This window comes from Catharus ustulatus, chromosome 2 (genome assembly GCF_009819885.2).
Source record: "Catharus ustulatus isolate bCatUst1 chromosome 2, bCatUst1.pri.v2, whole genome shotgun sequence".
NCBI lineage: Eukaryota > Metazoa > Chordata > Aves > Passeriformes > Turdidae > Catharus > Catharus ustulatus.
Window position 1 is genome coordinate 99,282,240 of NC_046222.1, and position 18,171 is coordinate 99,300,410.

General features: G+C 37.8%; 1 protein-coding gene across 4 annotated transcripts in view; it reads right to left on the minus strand.

The window, feature by feature from the left end:
* Positions 1–1,792: 1,792 nt before the first annotated feature.
* The window catches only part of ARHGEF7 (Rho guanine nucleotide exchange factor 7), a 116,181-nt gene continuing 99,802 nt past the window's right edge, over positions 1,793–18,171 (minus strand). For 2 of the 4 annotated variants that reach the window (XM_033052737.2, XM_033052739.2), the window contains exons 19-22: positions 17,833–18,009; positions 8,684–8,783; positions 8,020–8,074; positions 1,793–4,893 (exon numbers count right to left, since the gene is read on the minus strand). In XM_033052737.2, the coding sequence (XP_032908628.1) occupies positions 4,771–4,893; positions 8,020–8,074; positions 8,684–8,783; positions 17,833–18,009 (455 nt within the window). In that variant the 3' untranslated portion in view covers positions 1,793–4,770. Of the gene's footprint in view, positions 4,894–8,019; positions 8,075–8,683; positions 8,784–15,001; positions 18,010–18,171 lie in introns of those variants that run through there. The other 2 variants (XM_033052738.2, XM_033052740.2) reach the window with 2 other exon arrangements.

Below are 18,171 nucleotides of genomic sequence, written 5' to 3' on the forward strand. Positions count from 1 at the left end.
CCAAAGCGTGAACTCTCCTTTTCTGGGACCCTTCAGCATCATTACTGTGGGACTTATGGAGTACCTACAGATACACACGCACATTAACCCACACCACCCCTGACTATTGTAGGCCTCTCACTCCATAATCAAGGGTTACATGCTCCTTCTTTTCCCTTCTCATGACCCATCACAGAGTGTGAAGGTGTCCACTGAAAGTGGGTAACAGCAAGTTCTGAACCTCAACTTCTGAGTCTGGTAGGTGCAGCAGGTCCAACAGAATGTAACTGAGACATCCCTTGAACAAGGAGGACACAGCTGCTCAGACAACATGGCAGTGCCTTGAGGAACACTCATTTTAGAGTGCAGCAGTGAGGGAAAAGTGCACCAAAAAGTCCTGTGAATACGAGGGTTGTAGAAGGAGGGGAACAAGGTGCCAGAGGTGCTGGAGAAGACTCCCCTGCAGCCTATGGAAGACACCACAGTGAAGCAGGTTTTCCCCTACAGCCCATGGAGAACTCCATACTGCAGCAGATGCACTGAAGGACTCTGCAGTCCATAGTGAGCCCTCAGTGGGGCAGGCTCATTGGCAGGAACTGTAGTCCAGGATGAGCCCACCTTGGAGCATATCTATCCATGAAGGACTGCCAGCAGCAGAGAAGACCAACACTGGAGCAGGGAAAAGCACGAAGAGGGTTTTTATAGACAGACCAAAACCCCTATTCCCACACTCCTGCGCTGCTTGGTGAGGGGGAGAGGGGAAGTCAGGGGCAACAGAAATGGAAGAGCCAAGTTCAGCCTAAGAAGTGGGGTAAGGGAAAGGTGACTTAGTTTTTCTGTTACTTACTGATAAGAAATCAGTGGTTTTTATCTCAATGCACAAGCTTTTCCATCTTATTTCTTCCCCTGTCTCCTGCTGAGGGGGAGGAATAAAGAGAGCAGCTGCATGAGTCTGGCAGCCAGCAATGGTCAACCCATTACAATAAAAAACATTCAAAAGAAAATCCCCAATACACTTCAGGTGACAAGGAAATGACCATTTCAAATTGTGTAAAATACCCATCTTTACACTGATGAACCCAGAGAAAAGTTGAAAGTGAGATTTCTGAGAATAATTATAAACCACTACAATTGAAGTCCTCTGTTCTAAGTATATCTCCTTGCTGAACTCAGCTGGAATAAATATATCATTTCACACACCCAAGATGTTACTAATCCCTTCAAATGCCTTGTCCAAAGACTGAAACCATCTTTTCAAACAAATGGCTCCTGCACTTTCCTTAATCCATCCCATCATCTGGTATAAAGCCATACTGATGATTCTGTAACCATAAGAATCATCCCTCTCCTTTATATCAGGCAGCACCAACCACAAAAAGTTTATGACACACACATCACAAATTTCTGTCTATTCAGATAAATCATCCATATAGACATATTTTACTCAATTGATGCAGTTTCTAGTGTCTCTTGCTTTCTTTCCTTTCACTATTTTTTGTCTTTGATCTCCTCCATTTCTTACATTACCTGAGCAGGTCAGGTTGCCAAAGAAAGAGAACATTTCTCAGTGTAAGACAGTTAAGATCCTCCTTCTCACCCCTCTAAACAACCCTTGCTTTGTTGTTTTTTTCCAGGCATCAATTTACTATTATAAAAGACCATGAAAAAGCTCTTTCAAGATAGTGTAGCAGCTACTGAATTGGAGAGGTGGTTATTTATATGAAAGGCAGAAAAAAAAAAAAAAAAAAAAAAGGCAATTTCCCTTCTTTATCTCATAACCCACATATTAGATGAAATGTAACACTTCATAGGGTAGGGGAAAAATTCATGGTTTAATTACAATTTAGCATAAATGCTTTAGTAGTGGATACCAGGATATTATTGTGACATCTAAGCTAGATTTCTCCACAGACACTGTAAACAGATACTCTAAATTCCCTAAACGATTTGCATTAAAAAGATTTATACAAAAGCAGTCAGTTATTCAATCTTTAGGATGTCATGACATGGCGAGACAAACACACATACATCAGTAAGTACAGAGAAATGTTATGCTACATTTTGGACAGTTCAGAACTGAAAGTGCTTCACATCTATAGGATAAGAAATGGCTTCATCTCCTCATCCCTAAATGATGAGAGCAAACAAACAACCCTTGAATAGGTTAAATAAACAGTGCCCCATTTATCCATGCTTATATAAAGTTTCCAACAATTCAGAAGGTCCATGGTGACATTTACAATCTATATACACTGTAACAAACTGTCAATGAAAACAAGTTCAGGTACTTCTCAGTTCCCAAAAGTCAGAAGCTGCTCTCTGCATTAGAGACAAAAGCTATCTACAATATTGGGTCAGTTTTCCTTTTTGCCTCCTTTTTTTTGTGTGTGTATGTTTGTGCAAAAATTAGTCCTCCCAATCCACCTTGAATAAAATCAGTCTCTATGTCCTGGTCATATTTAACAACTGCTTCATCCCAGTGTTTAAGGCATGTTCATAAGATGTCAATGGAGGGGTACTGTCAGAAATTATAATACCACAGGTACTAAGAGTCAGCAGATTTACATAGCAACACCACTCTTTACAATATTATGTAAAACAAATTGTTATGATGGAAGTTGTTCCTGAGTTAAAATTTGCTAAACATTGCTAAGGTTAATGTTTTTCCTTTTATGCTTCTTCCTCTGGAATGTCTTTTTGCATATGCTCAAATGAAAATTAAAAATCACTCTGAAAATACCCTGGATGTCAGAAAATGAAAATGTTAGCAAAATTCTAATTATATTGGCTTTCCCAAGTCTAAATTTGGCCATGATAGTATGCATTTGCAGGGGTTAGTATCACTTCGTTTTTAGCAAGAATATTTTCTAAATGTGAAGATAAATACAATGTCAGTCCACAATTTTGTGCAACAGCAAACATCAAGGAAAGATTTTCATATCAAGAATTAACAAATTTAAAGTTCTGTGAATATATATAACTGTGGTAATGTAGATGTTGATTTTTTTCTCATTTAGATTTAAAGGAAAACATTTTTAAATTGCAGGAACGCGAGACACCTACAAATATATTCAGCTTTCTAAAAGAGACAACTTGTCTGCTCAGGTTATGAAGCATCCATTCTCACAGAATTGTTTCTCAAGTATGTAATTATTGACAGAATTTCCTATTTTAAAAATGTCGTTCTTGACTGAAAAAAGTGGGTAGCTTTAAAAGTAGAATTTTCGTTAGATTAAAAATGCATGACAATTCTTACAACCCAAATCATCCTGGCTCCAACTCACTGAAGTTTGTACAAACATTTGCTTAAGTCCAAGCATTACATTTAGCAGGAGTTAAAGGGCAGTAGAAAATCAGAATGACAAAAGATGTGACTCAAGTCTGTGCTATACCTGCACTTCTGACTCAGCTGAATACAAACCCCTCAGAAAGCTGCACTGTCTGGAGTTGAATCCCAAATTTGATGAAATCCATGAAAACAATGAGCTTTAATGGGATCAGTATTTTAAGTGCTCCATCTGAAGCTCACCATTTGCAGTGATATATCATCTCCTATCTTAAATACAAGAATCTGCAGTGATTGCACCTATCAGACTAGGGAATTAATGTTCCTTTATGTATTTAAAAATCTGTCAGCAGTGCAAATTATGAATTACAGTACGATTAAAAAAAATCTTACTTCCACATTTCTTTCCATTTAAATCCTAGTAGGACAGAAATCAGCAACATGCAAAGAAAACAGGGTGGGAAAGGAATGACTGCTTCCACAGTATGGGAACTCCAAACAGAGAATCTTATATAGTGGTATAGAAACAAAACTCTGAATGAAGTTCAGCCTAGCCCATGTGTCTTATGCACAAAGGTTAGCTAAAATTTAATTGCTGTGACCATAAAATATAAATAGCAACAATTTATTCACAAAATTCTGGATTAGATTGAGTTTTCCTTTAACAAACTGTATGATCTGTTATTAGCCAGCTGTATGTTTAAGCACAACAGTAGAAAATGTAGTACATAAACACCTAAAAATCACAGTCATAAAAAGCAGGCAAGTACATCAGTCTTTTGGTGGCCAAAGCACAATAGATTAGTCTGCCAAACAAGTGTATGTGAACATAAATTGTGGGCATTAGATTTGTTAAAAATTGTTTCTACTGTCAATAAACAATTTCCTGTATTTTAATACTGTTCTTAAGGAACTGTAAACTGTTTAAAGTAACAGGTAACAGTAAAGGATTTAAATATAGTGGTAAATAGGAAAAATAGGGGTTTAAATTTGCATGTGTGGTGAGTGGGTAATTTGGACCTAATTCATAATCATCCACAAAAAACTCTGACCTTTCTTAGGTAAGACAGTACTGCCATCATTTCTAACACTCGTGACCATTATAATAACACAAGAAAAAAACCCCAGCATATCAGCCCTGATACATCAATCACATATGCATTCTAAATTACAGCTATTTACATGAAAAATACATATTTAATTAAAAAGCCACTGAAAAACATGGACTTTTAGTCAGGTGCTGCACTTTCTGCAAAATGAGGTAATTTGGATGCAAACAAATTAAGTTTAGTAGAGTTCAGGATCCACAGTCTCCATGCTTAAAGTACAGATTGCTTCAGTAAATGGCTTGACTCTTTCTGTATGTTCAGAGCAAGAAATCATTAGATCCAGTTAAATCCTGTTTTATAGTGCTCTTGATGCAACACTGACTAATGTCAGAAGGCTTCCCAGCTCAGTTTTACAACTGGTCTTTCAATAGAAAGAAGAAGGGGAAAAAAAAGTGGTTATAAGTTGGTTTCATCCCAAGATGGATCATTCATATTCTTTAAAACTTTTCTAACAAGCTTCTCCAAGTCCTTGCGAGCTCTTTGTTCCTCTTCTAATGATTTCTTCATCTTTTTGTTATCCTGTTTAACAGAGACAGAGATATTACTTGTTTATTTGGGGGCTTTTAACAGACCTGGCTACATATACACTGTCAGTTACAAACTCTGAAGGCTCTTCCCAGTAAAACTGATATTAGCTGTTCAAAAGCAAAGCTTCTATTAAATCTTCACAAGTTACATAGTTATTTCACACAGTGCAACCAAAGCTACCAAATGGAAACTGAGCTACTTCCTATTTGTAGTTGCCTTGATACAGCAAGTGCTAGTAACAGATGGCCACTAATCTTGAATTCTTCTGCTCAAATCTGATCAATGAGGAGTAGAATATATTTGTTGCTAATGGAGAAGGGAAATGAAGCAGTAAGCAGACTAAATATCCCCTGTAAGAACCTCCTGTGATTTTAACTGGTTTCAATCTCCAAAAAGCTTCTTAAAATTTAATGCAAATTAACTTGCTTCATTAGGAATGTAAATAGTAGAAAGGAGTATCCTGAAAACCCTTACATTCTCTGAAAAGTATTTGGTGACTAAATTTTAAACTAGACTGATGACTACCAGCAGTCTAAGAGAAGTCTGAATTTCAAGGAACACCATTTCTCCACATGTATATTGACAAGTGAGTTCTCACTGTTTAGAGCCATCAGGCAATATTGAAATAAATGAACAATAGGACCATAAGGATGACAGGGACCAATCCACAGGAATGCTTACACTGTTTAATCCTGTTCAGGTCAAGGTGATGTAGGGAACAGCAGAGGAGCCACCAGAAGGTAAAATAACATTGAAATAAGGCCCCAAGGTAAGTCTAATGATGTTTAACAAACACAGGCCTTCAAACCAAGGGTCTAACTGGACTCCCATTAGCTGTCATTTACAGATATTTTAGAAATATGATGGGATCATAAAATCATAGAATATGAACTGAGTTGGGAGGGACTCATCAAGATCATTAAGTCCACCTCTTGACCTTGCACAGGACACCAAGAATCACACCATGTGCCTGAGAGCACTGTCCATATGCTTCATGAGTTCAGACAGTCTTGGTGCTGTAACCTGGGCTGCTGGGATCCTTGGGGAGCCTGTTCCAGTGCCCAACTACCCCCTGGTTGAAAAACCTTTTCCTAATATCCAACCTAAACCTTCCCTGACTCACAGTGTTTCCTCAAGTCCTGTCACTGGTCATCAGAGGAGACTGGTACCTGCTCCTCCTCTTCCCCTCACAAGGAAGTTGTAGTCCACAATGGGGTCTCCCCTCAGCTTCCTCTTCTCCAGGGAGAACAAACCAGGTGAGCTCAGCCAGCTTCCCCTCAAGGCCCTTCACCATTCTCATTGCCCTGCTTTGGACACTCTCTAATACTTTAATATCTTTTTATATTGTGGCACTCAGAACAGCCCCAGCACTGGAGGTGAGGCTGCCCCAGCTCAGAGCAGAGCAGGACAATCCCTCCCTTGCCCAGCTGTGATGCTGTGCCTGATGCCCCCAGGACAGGGTTGGCCCTCCTGGCTGCCAGGGCTCTGCTGGCTCATGTTCAACTTGCCACTGACCAGGATCCCCAGGTCCCTTTCTGTGGCACTGCTTTGCAGCTTGTTCCCTAGTCTATACACAACCACTCTGTCACCTCATTAACTCCATTGCCTCCCCAAGTCTGTTGAGAAACTCAAAGTTCATTATTTTACGTAAGAATAAATTTAAGTTATTAAGTCTGCCAGTTCAGGACCAGTTCAAGTGTATTGCCTGTGGAACAACAGCTATGAATAACTAATGAAAGCTGCTAAAGGAAGGATCCCACTTTGCAGTCTGGTGTCTACACCAACCAGGACACTATGCACTCCCAGAGAGCCTTTATCCAAAAAGCCCTTGCCAACTCAGATATTATTTCTGCCACTTCTCTGGTTGGCAGTATCACAGCAGTGAACCAATAAATGCTTTTAAGATGAGATTGCTGAAATCCTGATATGTAAGAAAATTAAATCAGGCTTTAATATGTCTTGGCTTGGAGATGTAAAATTCTGCATAACATCTATTAGGAAAGGCACCAGAAAAGAGAGGTGTTGCATGAAGCTCAGGAGAAGGTGACTTTTTGTTTAAGGGTCATGGAGCTGTGCAGAGCCTCAGTAAGGCTGCACATTTATTCTTTGTATAAAAGCAGGAGGTCACAGGAGTATTAGTGGGCTATTATGGCTGCTTTCATTACAAGAACTGTATTTTTTAAAAGACTACCAAATTCAGATCTAACCTGGGATACTCATTCTTTATATGCTGACCACAGCAGAATTTAAGTATGCAACACATAAACTGTTCTATTTCAAGGAATATGCACAACATCCTTAGAAATACTAGGCATGCTTACAGATTGCAAAAAAAAATCACTTTTATAGCCCCAGACCTGAAGAAATTTGAATACAAATCCTTTTTACATTAACACAAGAGGTTTTCTCCAACTTCCAGAATCAGACTGGTAAGCAAATTCACACTTTGCATAGTGAGGAAAATCCAGTGCTTCTTTCTACCTTTACATTAGGCAAAGACTACATGCAGCACCATTAATATGGTTAAAACAAGATATGTCCTGATAAGATGATATTTTTATTTATTCATGGTGGATACTTAGAACAAGTGACAAAAAAGCACCCAGAGCTACTGGAAAGCCCTCATTTAACAAAAGCCGTGTGGATAGGCACTGAAAAGGATTCTTGTTCTGGAAATGAGCAGTTTTAAGGACTGAACCATAAGATGTGTTCATGTTACTTTAACACTGTATAATTTTAGAACTATAAATATCTGGTTCTATTTAGGCATTTATTAGCGTTCTCTAGCAAATATGATTTCTCAGTCTCTGTAAGCTCACGTTGCTGGTGAGACCTAACAAGTGAATTTGCTTCACACTTCCACCATTTCAGAAACTGTAACATCCAAAAACAGCTCAGTAATTGACTTCAGAGAAGCAATCCTCAATGCTGTTCTCAGAAGACTGATGACAATAAGGGAATGCTTTTTGGCAAACTATATTTGACTTTTAAAAGTAAATCTAGTCCAAAATTCAAGTTCATGACTGTCAAAGTGAACTTGCAAGCCATCTTTAGTTTTATAACAAGCCTTCCATCTTCTCTTTTTCCATGTTGCTATAAATGTAGCAAATTACTAACCTGTCTTAACTCCTGTACTTCATCCTTTAATGCATATACTGTGTCAACAAGGCTTCTAAAATGAAAAAAGAAGGTCATCTGTAACAACAGTTTTCAGAAATACACATCTGAATCTATTATTAGACAAAACTGTTTAATGAAATGCAATTAAATAAAAAACCACCCCACACCCAATAGCTAATTGCAAACCTGTCTCTAATCCTGATTTATATTCAGTAAGGCAAGGACTTGTTAACAGCTTCTGTGACAAGAAACATCTCTCAAGCACTGACGGGCCTCTACTAGTTTCTGGATTACGACTTTCTACACCAGAACTGTAGTTTCATTTCCAACATACACTTTACCAAAAAAGTAGAACAACTCCACACACTAACTAGAAGGATGACACCTATTTAATACTGAAATCTGACAGCACTTGGAAAAATTATTTGTAAGTGAAGCACATCACTTCTTGGCACAGGTGGAATAGGGTGCACAGCACATACAAAGAAACCAGACATTTAAATGAAGGCCAGCTGCACTCAGAGGACTGGCAGCATACTCCAAATGGCTCTATTCCAAATACAAACATACCATACACACCCTACTATAATGGGAGACAGGAGGAGGAAAAAGTGTGCAAAGTTTACTACTTTAATTCATCATTCATTAAACATTTTCTTACTTCTCTTCTATAACAGTCTGACCATTACTTTTAGTTTCTTCTACGATAATTTTTTCTTCTTCTGGAAGCAGGACTTGAGGAGCTGATTCTTTACGGGAACCTGTTGTAAAAATAAATTACAAAATGAGCAACTCACAAATACCACTGGATCATTTCAAAGATTATTCATTCATTCACTGCATGATACACCCCCATAACCAAGGTATATCCATTCCATTTACCCCTTCCCTCTACATGAGTTACTGGCACACTTTTCACTTTTGAAACCACAGCCTTACAACAACAAAAGGTTGTCTGACTCTCCTATCCCACTGGTGACATAACTCCTGAGTCACTGACAGGGATGTTACACTGTTCAAGGAGCAGTGCACTATTCAACCAACAGTAAAAGCTGTTCAAATTCCCCACAGCAGACTGAGAAAGACACAACTGTGTTTAAGTAATAGCAATTTAAGTGTCAAGGACAGATTCTGATCTCACACTGACACAAATCCAATATATAATTCTGTTCTAAACCCATTACTCTGTCAGTAAGGAGCAGAATAGTGGTATCAAATGAAACAAAAATTAAAGAAAAAAGTAAAAACTCTTTTCCCCAAAACACTGTAAGCACCACATTTTGTGTGCACACATATACATGCAAATACTCTTATAGTCTTTTAGTCCTATACCAAATGAAACACACTGGGTATTTAACAGATGTTTTAAAAAGCACATGGTTTGATAAAAACGCAAAACATTCCAACATCTTCACAACTTTTTCCACACACTACAATTTATAACATCAAGTTAAATCATATATATTACAAAAACGTAGTTCTGACTAAATAAGCTACAACTCAGAAATGTGCATCCACTCACAAGCAGGTGTTCTAAAAACATTATTCAATTGGGCTGCAACAAATTACAAGGTTGTTTTTTTTTTAAGAAGGTCTGTAAATAAACTGGTGTCTAAGCATATGTTCAGAATTCAAACACTGCAGATAAAGCATTGAAGTTCTTACATTTTTTAACTAAGAAACCCGTTTTAAAAACTAAGGTACACCTGCCCACCAATTCACTGTAGTGAACTTCCATTAACCAGGAATTTCTCAAGTCTCATACAGTTCAAACTGATAACTTGGTACTACAGAGTACATGTCTGTCCAGAGAAATTAGTTACTGAACATCTCTTTGTGCTAACAGCACTTTTCTTTTATGGTTCATGGTAAAACACATAATGTAAACAAATAAAAGTGCTGAATAAATCACACTCATTACAAAATACAAACTTCCCAAAAAGCTGCAGTCTTGAGTTCTGAACAGCGAGCTTGTAAGGACCCCATCTTAGCTCTACATGTTTAGCTATTTAAACTATTTTAGCAAACAATGACAAATGTCTTTAACAAAAAAAAAAAGTTTCCTTAAGCTTACATAAAGATCTAATGTATCAGTATGTGACTGTCAAAATTATATAGAATAAAGAGAACAGCAGATTTGAGAAATAATCTTGTCCTTGAAAGCTGTAAGTTCTTCTTACGGAGCGAAGAAATCTTTTAAGGGTTAATATACTTCCAGTTATTTTCCAGGAGGAACAACCTATAAAACAAACACATCCAAATTCTGTAGGGAGCTCAAGGACACTTCCCTGTTTGCTCTGTGAATCTCTAACTGTAAAAAGCTCTCATGTTTACTTCAGTTAATTGCTTACTGCTCTGCTTTATGAGCCTTGCAGCTAACACAGAACTGAATTAAATGTTGTATTAGGAATTAGTTGGCAACAGCTGCTACCAGATCACTGCATTTTGGGTCTCTGTACTGATGTGGAGCACACCTCAGCCCAGCACAGGCCAAGAGAGACACTGACCAAGGGGAGAGAACTGCCAGATATTACTCACTCATGACTCCCTCCACCCAAATGGAGCACACGTTATCTTTCCCTTTGTATGGAGCTGCATCCAACTGTCCGCTGGACAGGGTAACACAAGTCCTTGCAAAGCACAAATAGCGTGGAGGAGACAGTTTGACAACAAATGTCCCAGCTGTTCACCCATACACACACATGCATGTGATGCAGATGTCTACAGCAGCACATCCTGATGAATGTACAGCAGATGCAGCACACAACACTGCAGAGACACACAAAGCACTTCAACAAACAAGGAGACCTCGTGCCACACAAACATGGAAAAGGAAAACAACTGCTGTGAACACTGACCTTCCTGTGCCACAGGACAGTAACTACTGTGGAACACAAGTTTCACTCTTGCCTTCACTGCTCCTATACCCTTGGTCATACAAACTCTTACTTGTATGTCAGAACTCTTCCTGTTTTTATGGTTTGGACTCATGCAAAACCCCTCACACTTTCTCCTTGATCGTGGTTTGGGTTTTTTGAGCTTTGGAGGGTTTTTCTTTATTGTAGATTTTTCTTTCCTAAACCCCAGAAGCACTTGCTGAGTATCAAAGGTACAAACACACAGCACATCTATCCTGCCACACAGGATCTGGTCATCAAATGAGTACGTGCACAGTAACATCAGACAGGAGGTGTCAAGTCCTAAAGGCAAAATGAAGCTGTTTCAAAATTCTGCACCATTTACACCAGCAGTTATCCTTTTTTATTATTTTTAAGGTGTTTTTTTGTAATTACATATCTGGAAGTAACTTCAAGCAGAGTCATCACTGGCACTCAGCAATATCCCCTAAGTTCCACCTTGTGCCTTCATCAAGTTCTTTATGCCTACCCTCTGTGTAACTATTTCCTTTTGCAAAAGCTCCAGCTTTAGGACATGAAGAGAAGGTTGTGCTACAGCACAGTGGGCATTTCCCACTAAATTATTACTGAAAGGACAGTCTAAGACATTCGTACAGCTCAGAAAATCCTAAACACCTTTGAGACATACTCCACATTTTCATGAAATAGGGTAGAAGAATCAAGTGACTTTAGTTTGCCGTATTTGTTATTCCTCAATCCTAAGCATCCAAGTTTCACACTGAATTTTATTACAAGACACTATTCCAAGTCAAAAAGGCCAAATGACTATATTTAAATTGATCTCAAACAACTGCCTAATTCACCTTGAGAAAGCATAACCACAAGTACTAGTCAGTTTGTTGGGGTTTTTCACGTGGGGATTTGTTGTTGTTTTTTGGTTTCGTTTGGTTTTGTTTTGGGTTTTGGTTTTTTTTTAATAGGGAATAGGTGTTGAGAGAAGTAGGTAGATGGGACAAGAAAGTATGTTTAACAAAGTCAAACAATTACTTCAAGACTAGCAAACAAATATTAATGCCAAGTAAGTTGCTATAACTTCTCAGCAGAGAAGGGTCTTAGAAGAATAACCCCACTGTCTAGAAGTCTGTTGAATAACTAAGGCAAACAACTGACCTCTATAATCAAGATTCAACTAAGTTTCCATAAATTTAATTCCATGAAAAAAATAAAGGTATCTATTCAATATCAGTATCTCTGAGCCCTAGAGTGGAGAATCAAGAATTACAATGTTTTTTGACAAAATCATACGCTAAATTATAGGTTTAGCAAATTTAGCCTCCAGAGTAAAGCCAGCAACAACACAGCCCACCTGACATTCAGACCAGGGCTACAGATCTTAGCAATAATGTGGTAGAATACCTGAAATACAAGAATATGCCTGTGAGGAACAGCCCCTAGCTTTTGGTTTTCAGTGCCTGGTCCCTTTTCCAGCTAAATCAATCAGTCAAAAACAAGCAAGCAGTTCTGAGAATTTCTAGAAATAAGGAAAGTTGAAACCTGTTTGGGTATTTACATGGTTGAAAGACTTCATAACTAAAGTTCATTTTATATTTGCCCAAAACAGGTAGAGTGTCACTCCTCACCCTGGAGTATGGTCTTAACACCAAATCAGTAAGATCCTGTAGCAGAGACTGGATGTCACAGTTCTCACTGATGTCTGTTTGCAATCCTAACTCACAACCTCAGCTTTTATTCACTCTCCCCCAGAAGGAGCATAACACCTTACAAAAGGGTTGACATAGAGTGAATCCCCCTGCCATGGGCAGAGACACCTTCCCCTAGACCAGGTTGCTCAAAGCCTCATCCAAACAAAATCCTGTTTGGACTGAGTACTCCCAGGGATGGGGCATCCACAATTTCTCTGAGCAACGTGCTATTTTTATATGGCACCATCCTGGTTCCTGACAGAAGCCAGGTTTCAGAAAGAGCTGTACTAGTGAATAGTCTGATCCTTTGTTTTGAATCATTTAGCAGACAAATATGTAGAGAGTTCAGAAGTTTTGCAGGAGGGAAGTAAGAAAAGGGGGATGAAATTCAGAAATCTTTCTACTTTAACTGAATATTAAATCTCTGCCTATGTTCAAAGACCTGTCTGTCCAAGAACCATTTAAGCCAAGAGTAAAATGGAGGTGGGTGTTCACATCATCTGCTTAAAGTAGCTCATTTCAGGGCATCAGTTAAAAGACAACTCTCCCCAGTCAGCCAAGAACAGCTTCCTCCAGCTGGTGAATGGGAAGAGAAGGATCATAGTCATAGAAGACAATGAGTGTCCTAATTTGAGGTGTGGAAGTCAATGTGTGGGGATGGTGGTAATGTCAAGAAGTGCACAGCACTATCTGAAGCCATGAGTAAAGACTGTGTTGCACAGCTTTTAAGTATTGTTGTTTCCTTCACTTCACACCTTTACTGTGATTAGAAGAGGTAAGGAGAGAAACAAGACAGGGATAAAGGTCAAAAATTTGCAACGGTACTTATAAATATACAATTCTGTTTTTCACCAACTTTATGAGCTAATAAGCTCTCAGAAATTAAATTTACTTGAGTTTCAACGAAAGGAGCATGACTTGCCACTGAAAAACAAGTGTGTGTACACAACAAGTGTGTCTAAACACAACTGTTTAGATCTACCATTAACCACTGGCATGTACAGACATGAGCATTTCCGAGTGAAGCAAATATTAGAAAAAATTGCTTGTCATTTAAAATATTTTAAACATTCAGTGTTTCATTGCATTTGTTATATTAAATATGTTAAAGCAAATGAGCAGACCTGCCAAATTAACCTTCTCTTTTAAATAAATTTTTCATGAGGTCCTAATACAAAGAAGTCAAAAAATGCTGCTCCCAGACTCTGCATGTGTTGAGACTTAAAAACTGGAAAAATCTGTGCTATGGATCTGCCAAAGTCCAAAGGGTATCCTTTGCTATCTTTGTAAAGAATACACATATCAGAACCCAAATATCTGCTAAACTTTAGTTCACTGTATAAGATACACCATTGCTTGCATACTCTTAGGAATAATAAAAAAGGTTTAAGCATGGAGTTGGTTTTTTTTTTGTTGTTTAACTAATAGAGACAGATAAACAGGAATAAAACCCTCATGACTCAGATATGACTGATTTAGGCAGTTTACAGCAATATGCTTAGATGAGTAAAATGGAAACAATAAAGTGGACTGAAATATAACTTCATGTGTAAGTGTTAGTCATGTAAGAACAGAATGAATAATTTGAAAAGACAGATACCAACAGAAGACATGGGAAATTCCTAAGACAACATTTGGAAAGAGCTACTCCACTAAACTGCTCGTATTTTGCTAACCAATACAAAAACTTTCAAGCAGATCACTGCAGCATTAGAGTTGTTACAATCATAATAAAGTTATGACCTTTCAGTAGAGAGGGATAATTATTAAATTTATTCTTATGTAAACATCTTAGCATGTATATTAGCTTATTGATTTGTTTAAATTCACTCATATGTAAGTATTTTTAAGGAGGAACACTAAGATAAGTCTTGCATTAAAAAGAAAAATGTTGTAATATTAAATCATGAAAACACATAAGGTTATTTACACCCTTAGTATATTCATAAAATTTCTGTCAATAGGACCTGCAGAAGTAGGTTTTAGATTGTTCCAATAATTCAGCCCATATTTTTACTGAGAATATACCATTTTTAAAAACAAACAAAAACAAATAAACAAAACAAACAAAACCCCCCAAAACCCAAGAAACTCAACAATTAAAAGGAAGAAAATAAAATTAATTTAACAGAAGAGGAAAGCAACAGAAAAACAGTCTATAGATGGCAATGTCTCTGAAATTATTTTTACAAAAAAGGAAGATATAGAAGAATACATACTTTACATTACATTGAATTTCCTGTAGATGTCAACTACATTAAACAATGATTACACACTTATGTCAAAAAAGGTCTTTCACATCAGCATTTGATTCCTCTGGGAAGAAGGGAGGAAGAGAAAGGAGGCATAGGGAGAAGAGGATGTGTTAAGTTACAAGTTCTGCTGTCCTTTTCCCCTGTGTAATAATTAAAGTCACAGTCTAGCAAATGCAAAATTTATTTCAACTGTACATAACAGATGTCCTTTTCATATAAAACAAAACACTTAATTGATATATGCAACCACAAACAATATGCATACTGTACAGTACAATGAAACATTCAGATATACATCCATTTTGCATTTTCCAAAGGCAGTCACCTACTAAAGATGGCTTCTCCCATTCACAAATGAAGTGCACAATATATATTATTCTTTCTATGTTTTACGTCACTATATACACATTACTGTGTTTTGGCAAGGTTATGCAAAACACCCAATCAATATTGGTTGGTTTCAGTTTATGGTAAGTACTAATCTAAATGGAAACACTGCATAAGCCATGAGAAGAGGGTCTGACAATGGCTTGAACCTACCTTCCAATTCAGGTTCTCCATCCTTCCAGTGTATTTGTTACTGTACACATACAATTTACAGAATTGCATAAACATAAGGTACTGTTATTACCATGACTAAAGTTCCACAAAAATAGAAACACTGAACCTTTGGACTGAATACCACCATTTCCACATTTGCCTTGTTTTTGTTTGTTTCAAGCATTTTGCATTAATAGTCCTGATCAGTTCACAATAATTTACAGCCTGTAACATTGAAGACGTAGAATGGTTTTAAATGTGCTGTGATGTTAATATGAGAATACACAATATGAAAGATACTAATTATGATAGTATTTAATGACTTAAATGCTACAATAATTAATGGTGGTAAACTGTCAAAGCTTTGGTGCATAGAAAGTCAAAATCTTCGGATCTGGATAACAAAACTTTCTGTGTGATAAGGAAAGTTCAAGTGCAACAACAGTATTACAAACTCATATTTACACTATATAACATGAAACAGACACAAAGGAATTATCATTTATCCAGTGCAGAAAACATTATTCAACTAGAACACCACAGCATAAGAAACAGGGCAAAAAACAATCCATACTTTCCATATATGTTAAAAAAACAAACAAAAGAGCTGACTGAAAAGGAGGGAGTGAAGTGGGTTACAAATGTGCTGTGAAATGATATGGACCACATATACTTATCTCCTTTCTCTAAGCAGGACTCCTCCATTTGCAAAAAGTTCAACATACACAAGTTCCTGGTCATTACATTAATAATATATGACCAGTCGTAAAATGTACCCCTGAAAACCCTCCTTGGTAAGCACTACTGCTTTTGTTAGTCACATTATAGAACGCCAAAAACAGTGAGAGGATAAAGCAGGGGATCAAACAAGATTGAACATAAATCGAAGACGTGAACTGGCTAGAAACATCTTCTCCACACTGACCACATTCTGGAATCATGCATGTCTAGCAATTGCAACTTTCCGTTCACGTAACCTGCGGAAAGGTATTGATTATCTCTTAAATAGTGTGCTCAAGTTCCCAGGCTGCAGTTAAATTTCAGCATGATTACTCGGAACTTGTTCACAGTGTAGTACCTGAACACTGGATAACATGCTCATGTGAAAAGTGATAAGGTGTTGCACTTGGGAACCCTTGCAAAACTGAGAACCTTTTCTGTCCTTTCATCACTTTCACCACACTTTTCCCTAATGCTTACAAAGATTTGGAAAACATGCTGCTTTTGTTTTGATGCCAATTATTTTAGCAACAAGACAGAACACACACACACAGTTCACCCCAGCAGTGCCCCAGGTGCAGGTTTGAGACCTTCAGCTGTGCACAGCATGTCACAGTTCTCTGAAAAAGCCAACATGACTGTAAGTGAAGAGTTGCTGCTGAAAACAAACCTGCTTATGAGAGAAGTTACAAGACACAATAAAATCTGTCACAGACGTGCTCCAAACAGTACAACCCAAAAGCCAAGCATTCTATTATTCAGAACTTCAAACAAGCCAATTTGATCACAGTAGTACCTAGAGTTTCAGATGCTGAACACTGGAGTCTCCATCAGGGGAATCATTTTCATCTCGTCTTTTCAAGAAGAATGGTCAATTGAGAGTTGACAGTTGTGTATTTTAACAGGCAAGCAAACATCTAAACCCTGCTTTCTGCCACACTGCTGCATACAGTAAAGTGACAGCATGACCACAGGTAACATGAGAGTACCAAAACACTGCATGTAATGAGCATGGACTGCCAGGTTTTCATGACAATTGCCAGACTGGGGTGGGGAAAGAGCAGTGAGGTCCTTCATATAAACGTTTTAAGCAATAAGCAAAAGACACTAGTATAAAACCAGAAATTTTTATGGATTAGCAGATGCTCTTCTAAACAAACAGGCCAGATACATGAATATCTGAATGATTGTACAGCTCTTGTACTGCTTATTTGTAAGCTGCATTGTACTTCCTCTACCAGCTATGTATTTTGTTAATAATATGTAGAAAATCCTACCACTAAGGTATCTCCATATAGCTGGCATTCAGCTCTCAAACCAGTATGGTTTCAGTACAAAATATAAAAATGTGCTTATCCAAAATAAAAAAATTAAAAAAAAAGAGTAAAGGACCTGCTACTACACTGACCAAGTCAAAAGAAAAAAAGACCATTCAGAGCTACAAATTAACATCTGTCAGTTTAAAAAACCCTCAAGAAGTATCATCCCTAACAGGATATACACTTTTTAGAATGACTTATTTGTACGTGTACTGAATTGACAATAGAGCCTTCCACCAGGTATAACTGAAGTTTCAGGAGCTCCCTCAGAAGTTGTTAAAATATCACATTAAAGAGACAAGGAACAGCAAGAAAACATCTAAGAAAAGCAGGCTGTGATACAACAAGCATTTGTTAAGAAAAAGCTCAGAAGTGCATTAGTTCTGGTGAGAGATATATGAGCAACAGCTCTTACGAGATGTAGACCCCATTCTGTAACTATGGGCTGTCCATATACTGTCATAGTCAGAGTCTTCTGAGAGGTCTGAAGGCTCCAAACGAGAAAGACTACTGCGACGACCCAAGGAGTCTAGACTTGATTGGTCATCATCAGCCAAGACGTGATTATGCATCAGGTCAGTGCCTTGCCATGCTAAGGATGTATAGGTGAAATGAAATGGTGGATGTGGATAGGCAGAGGTGGGATGAGGAGGAGAACGTAAGGAATAGCCACAACCAAACACATGAAATAAAAGCAAAAAGGTGATGGGAAGAGAAGGAAAAGAGAAAATATTGTTAAAAAGGCACCAAAGTT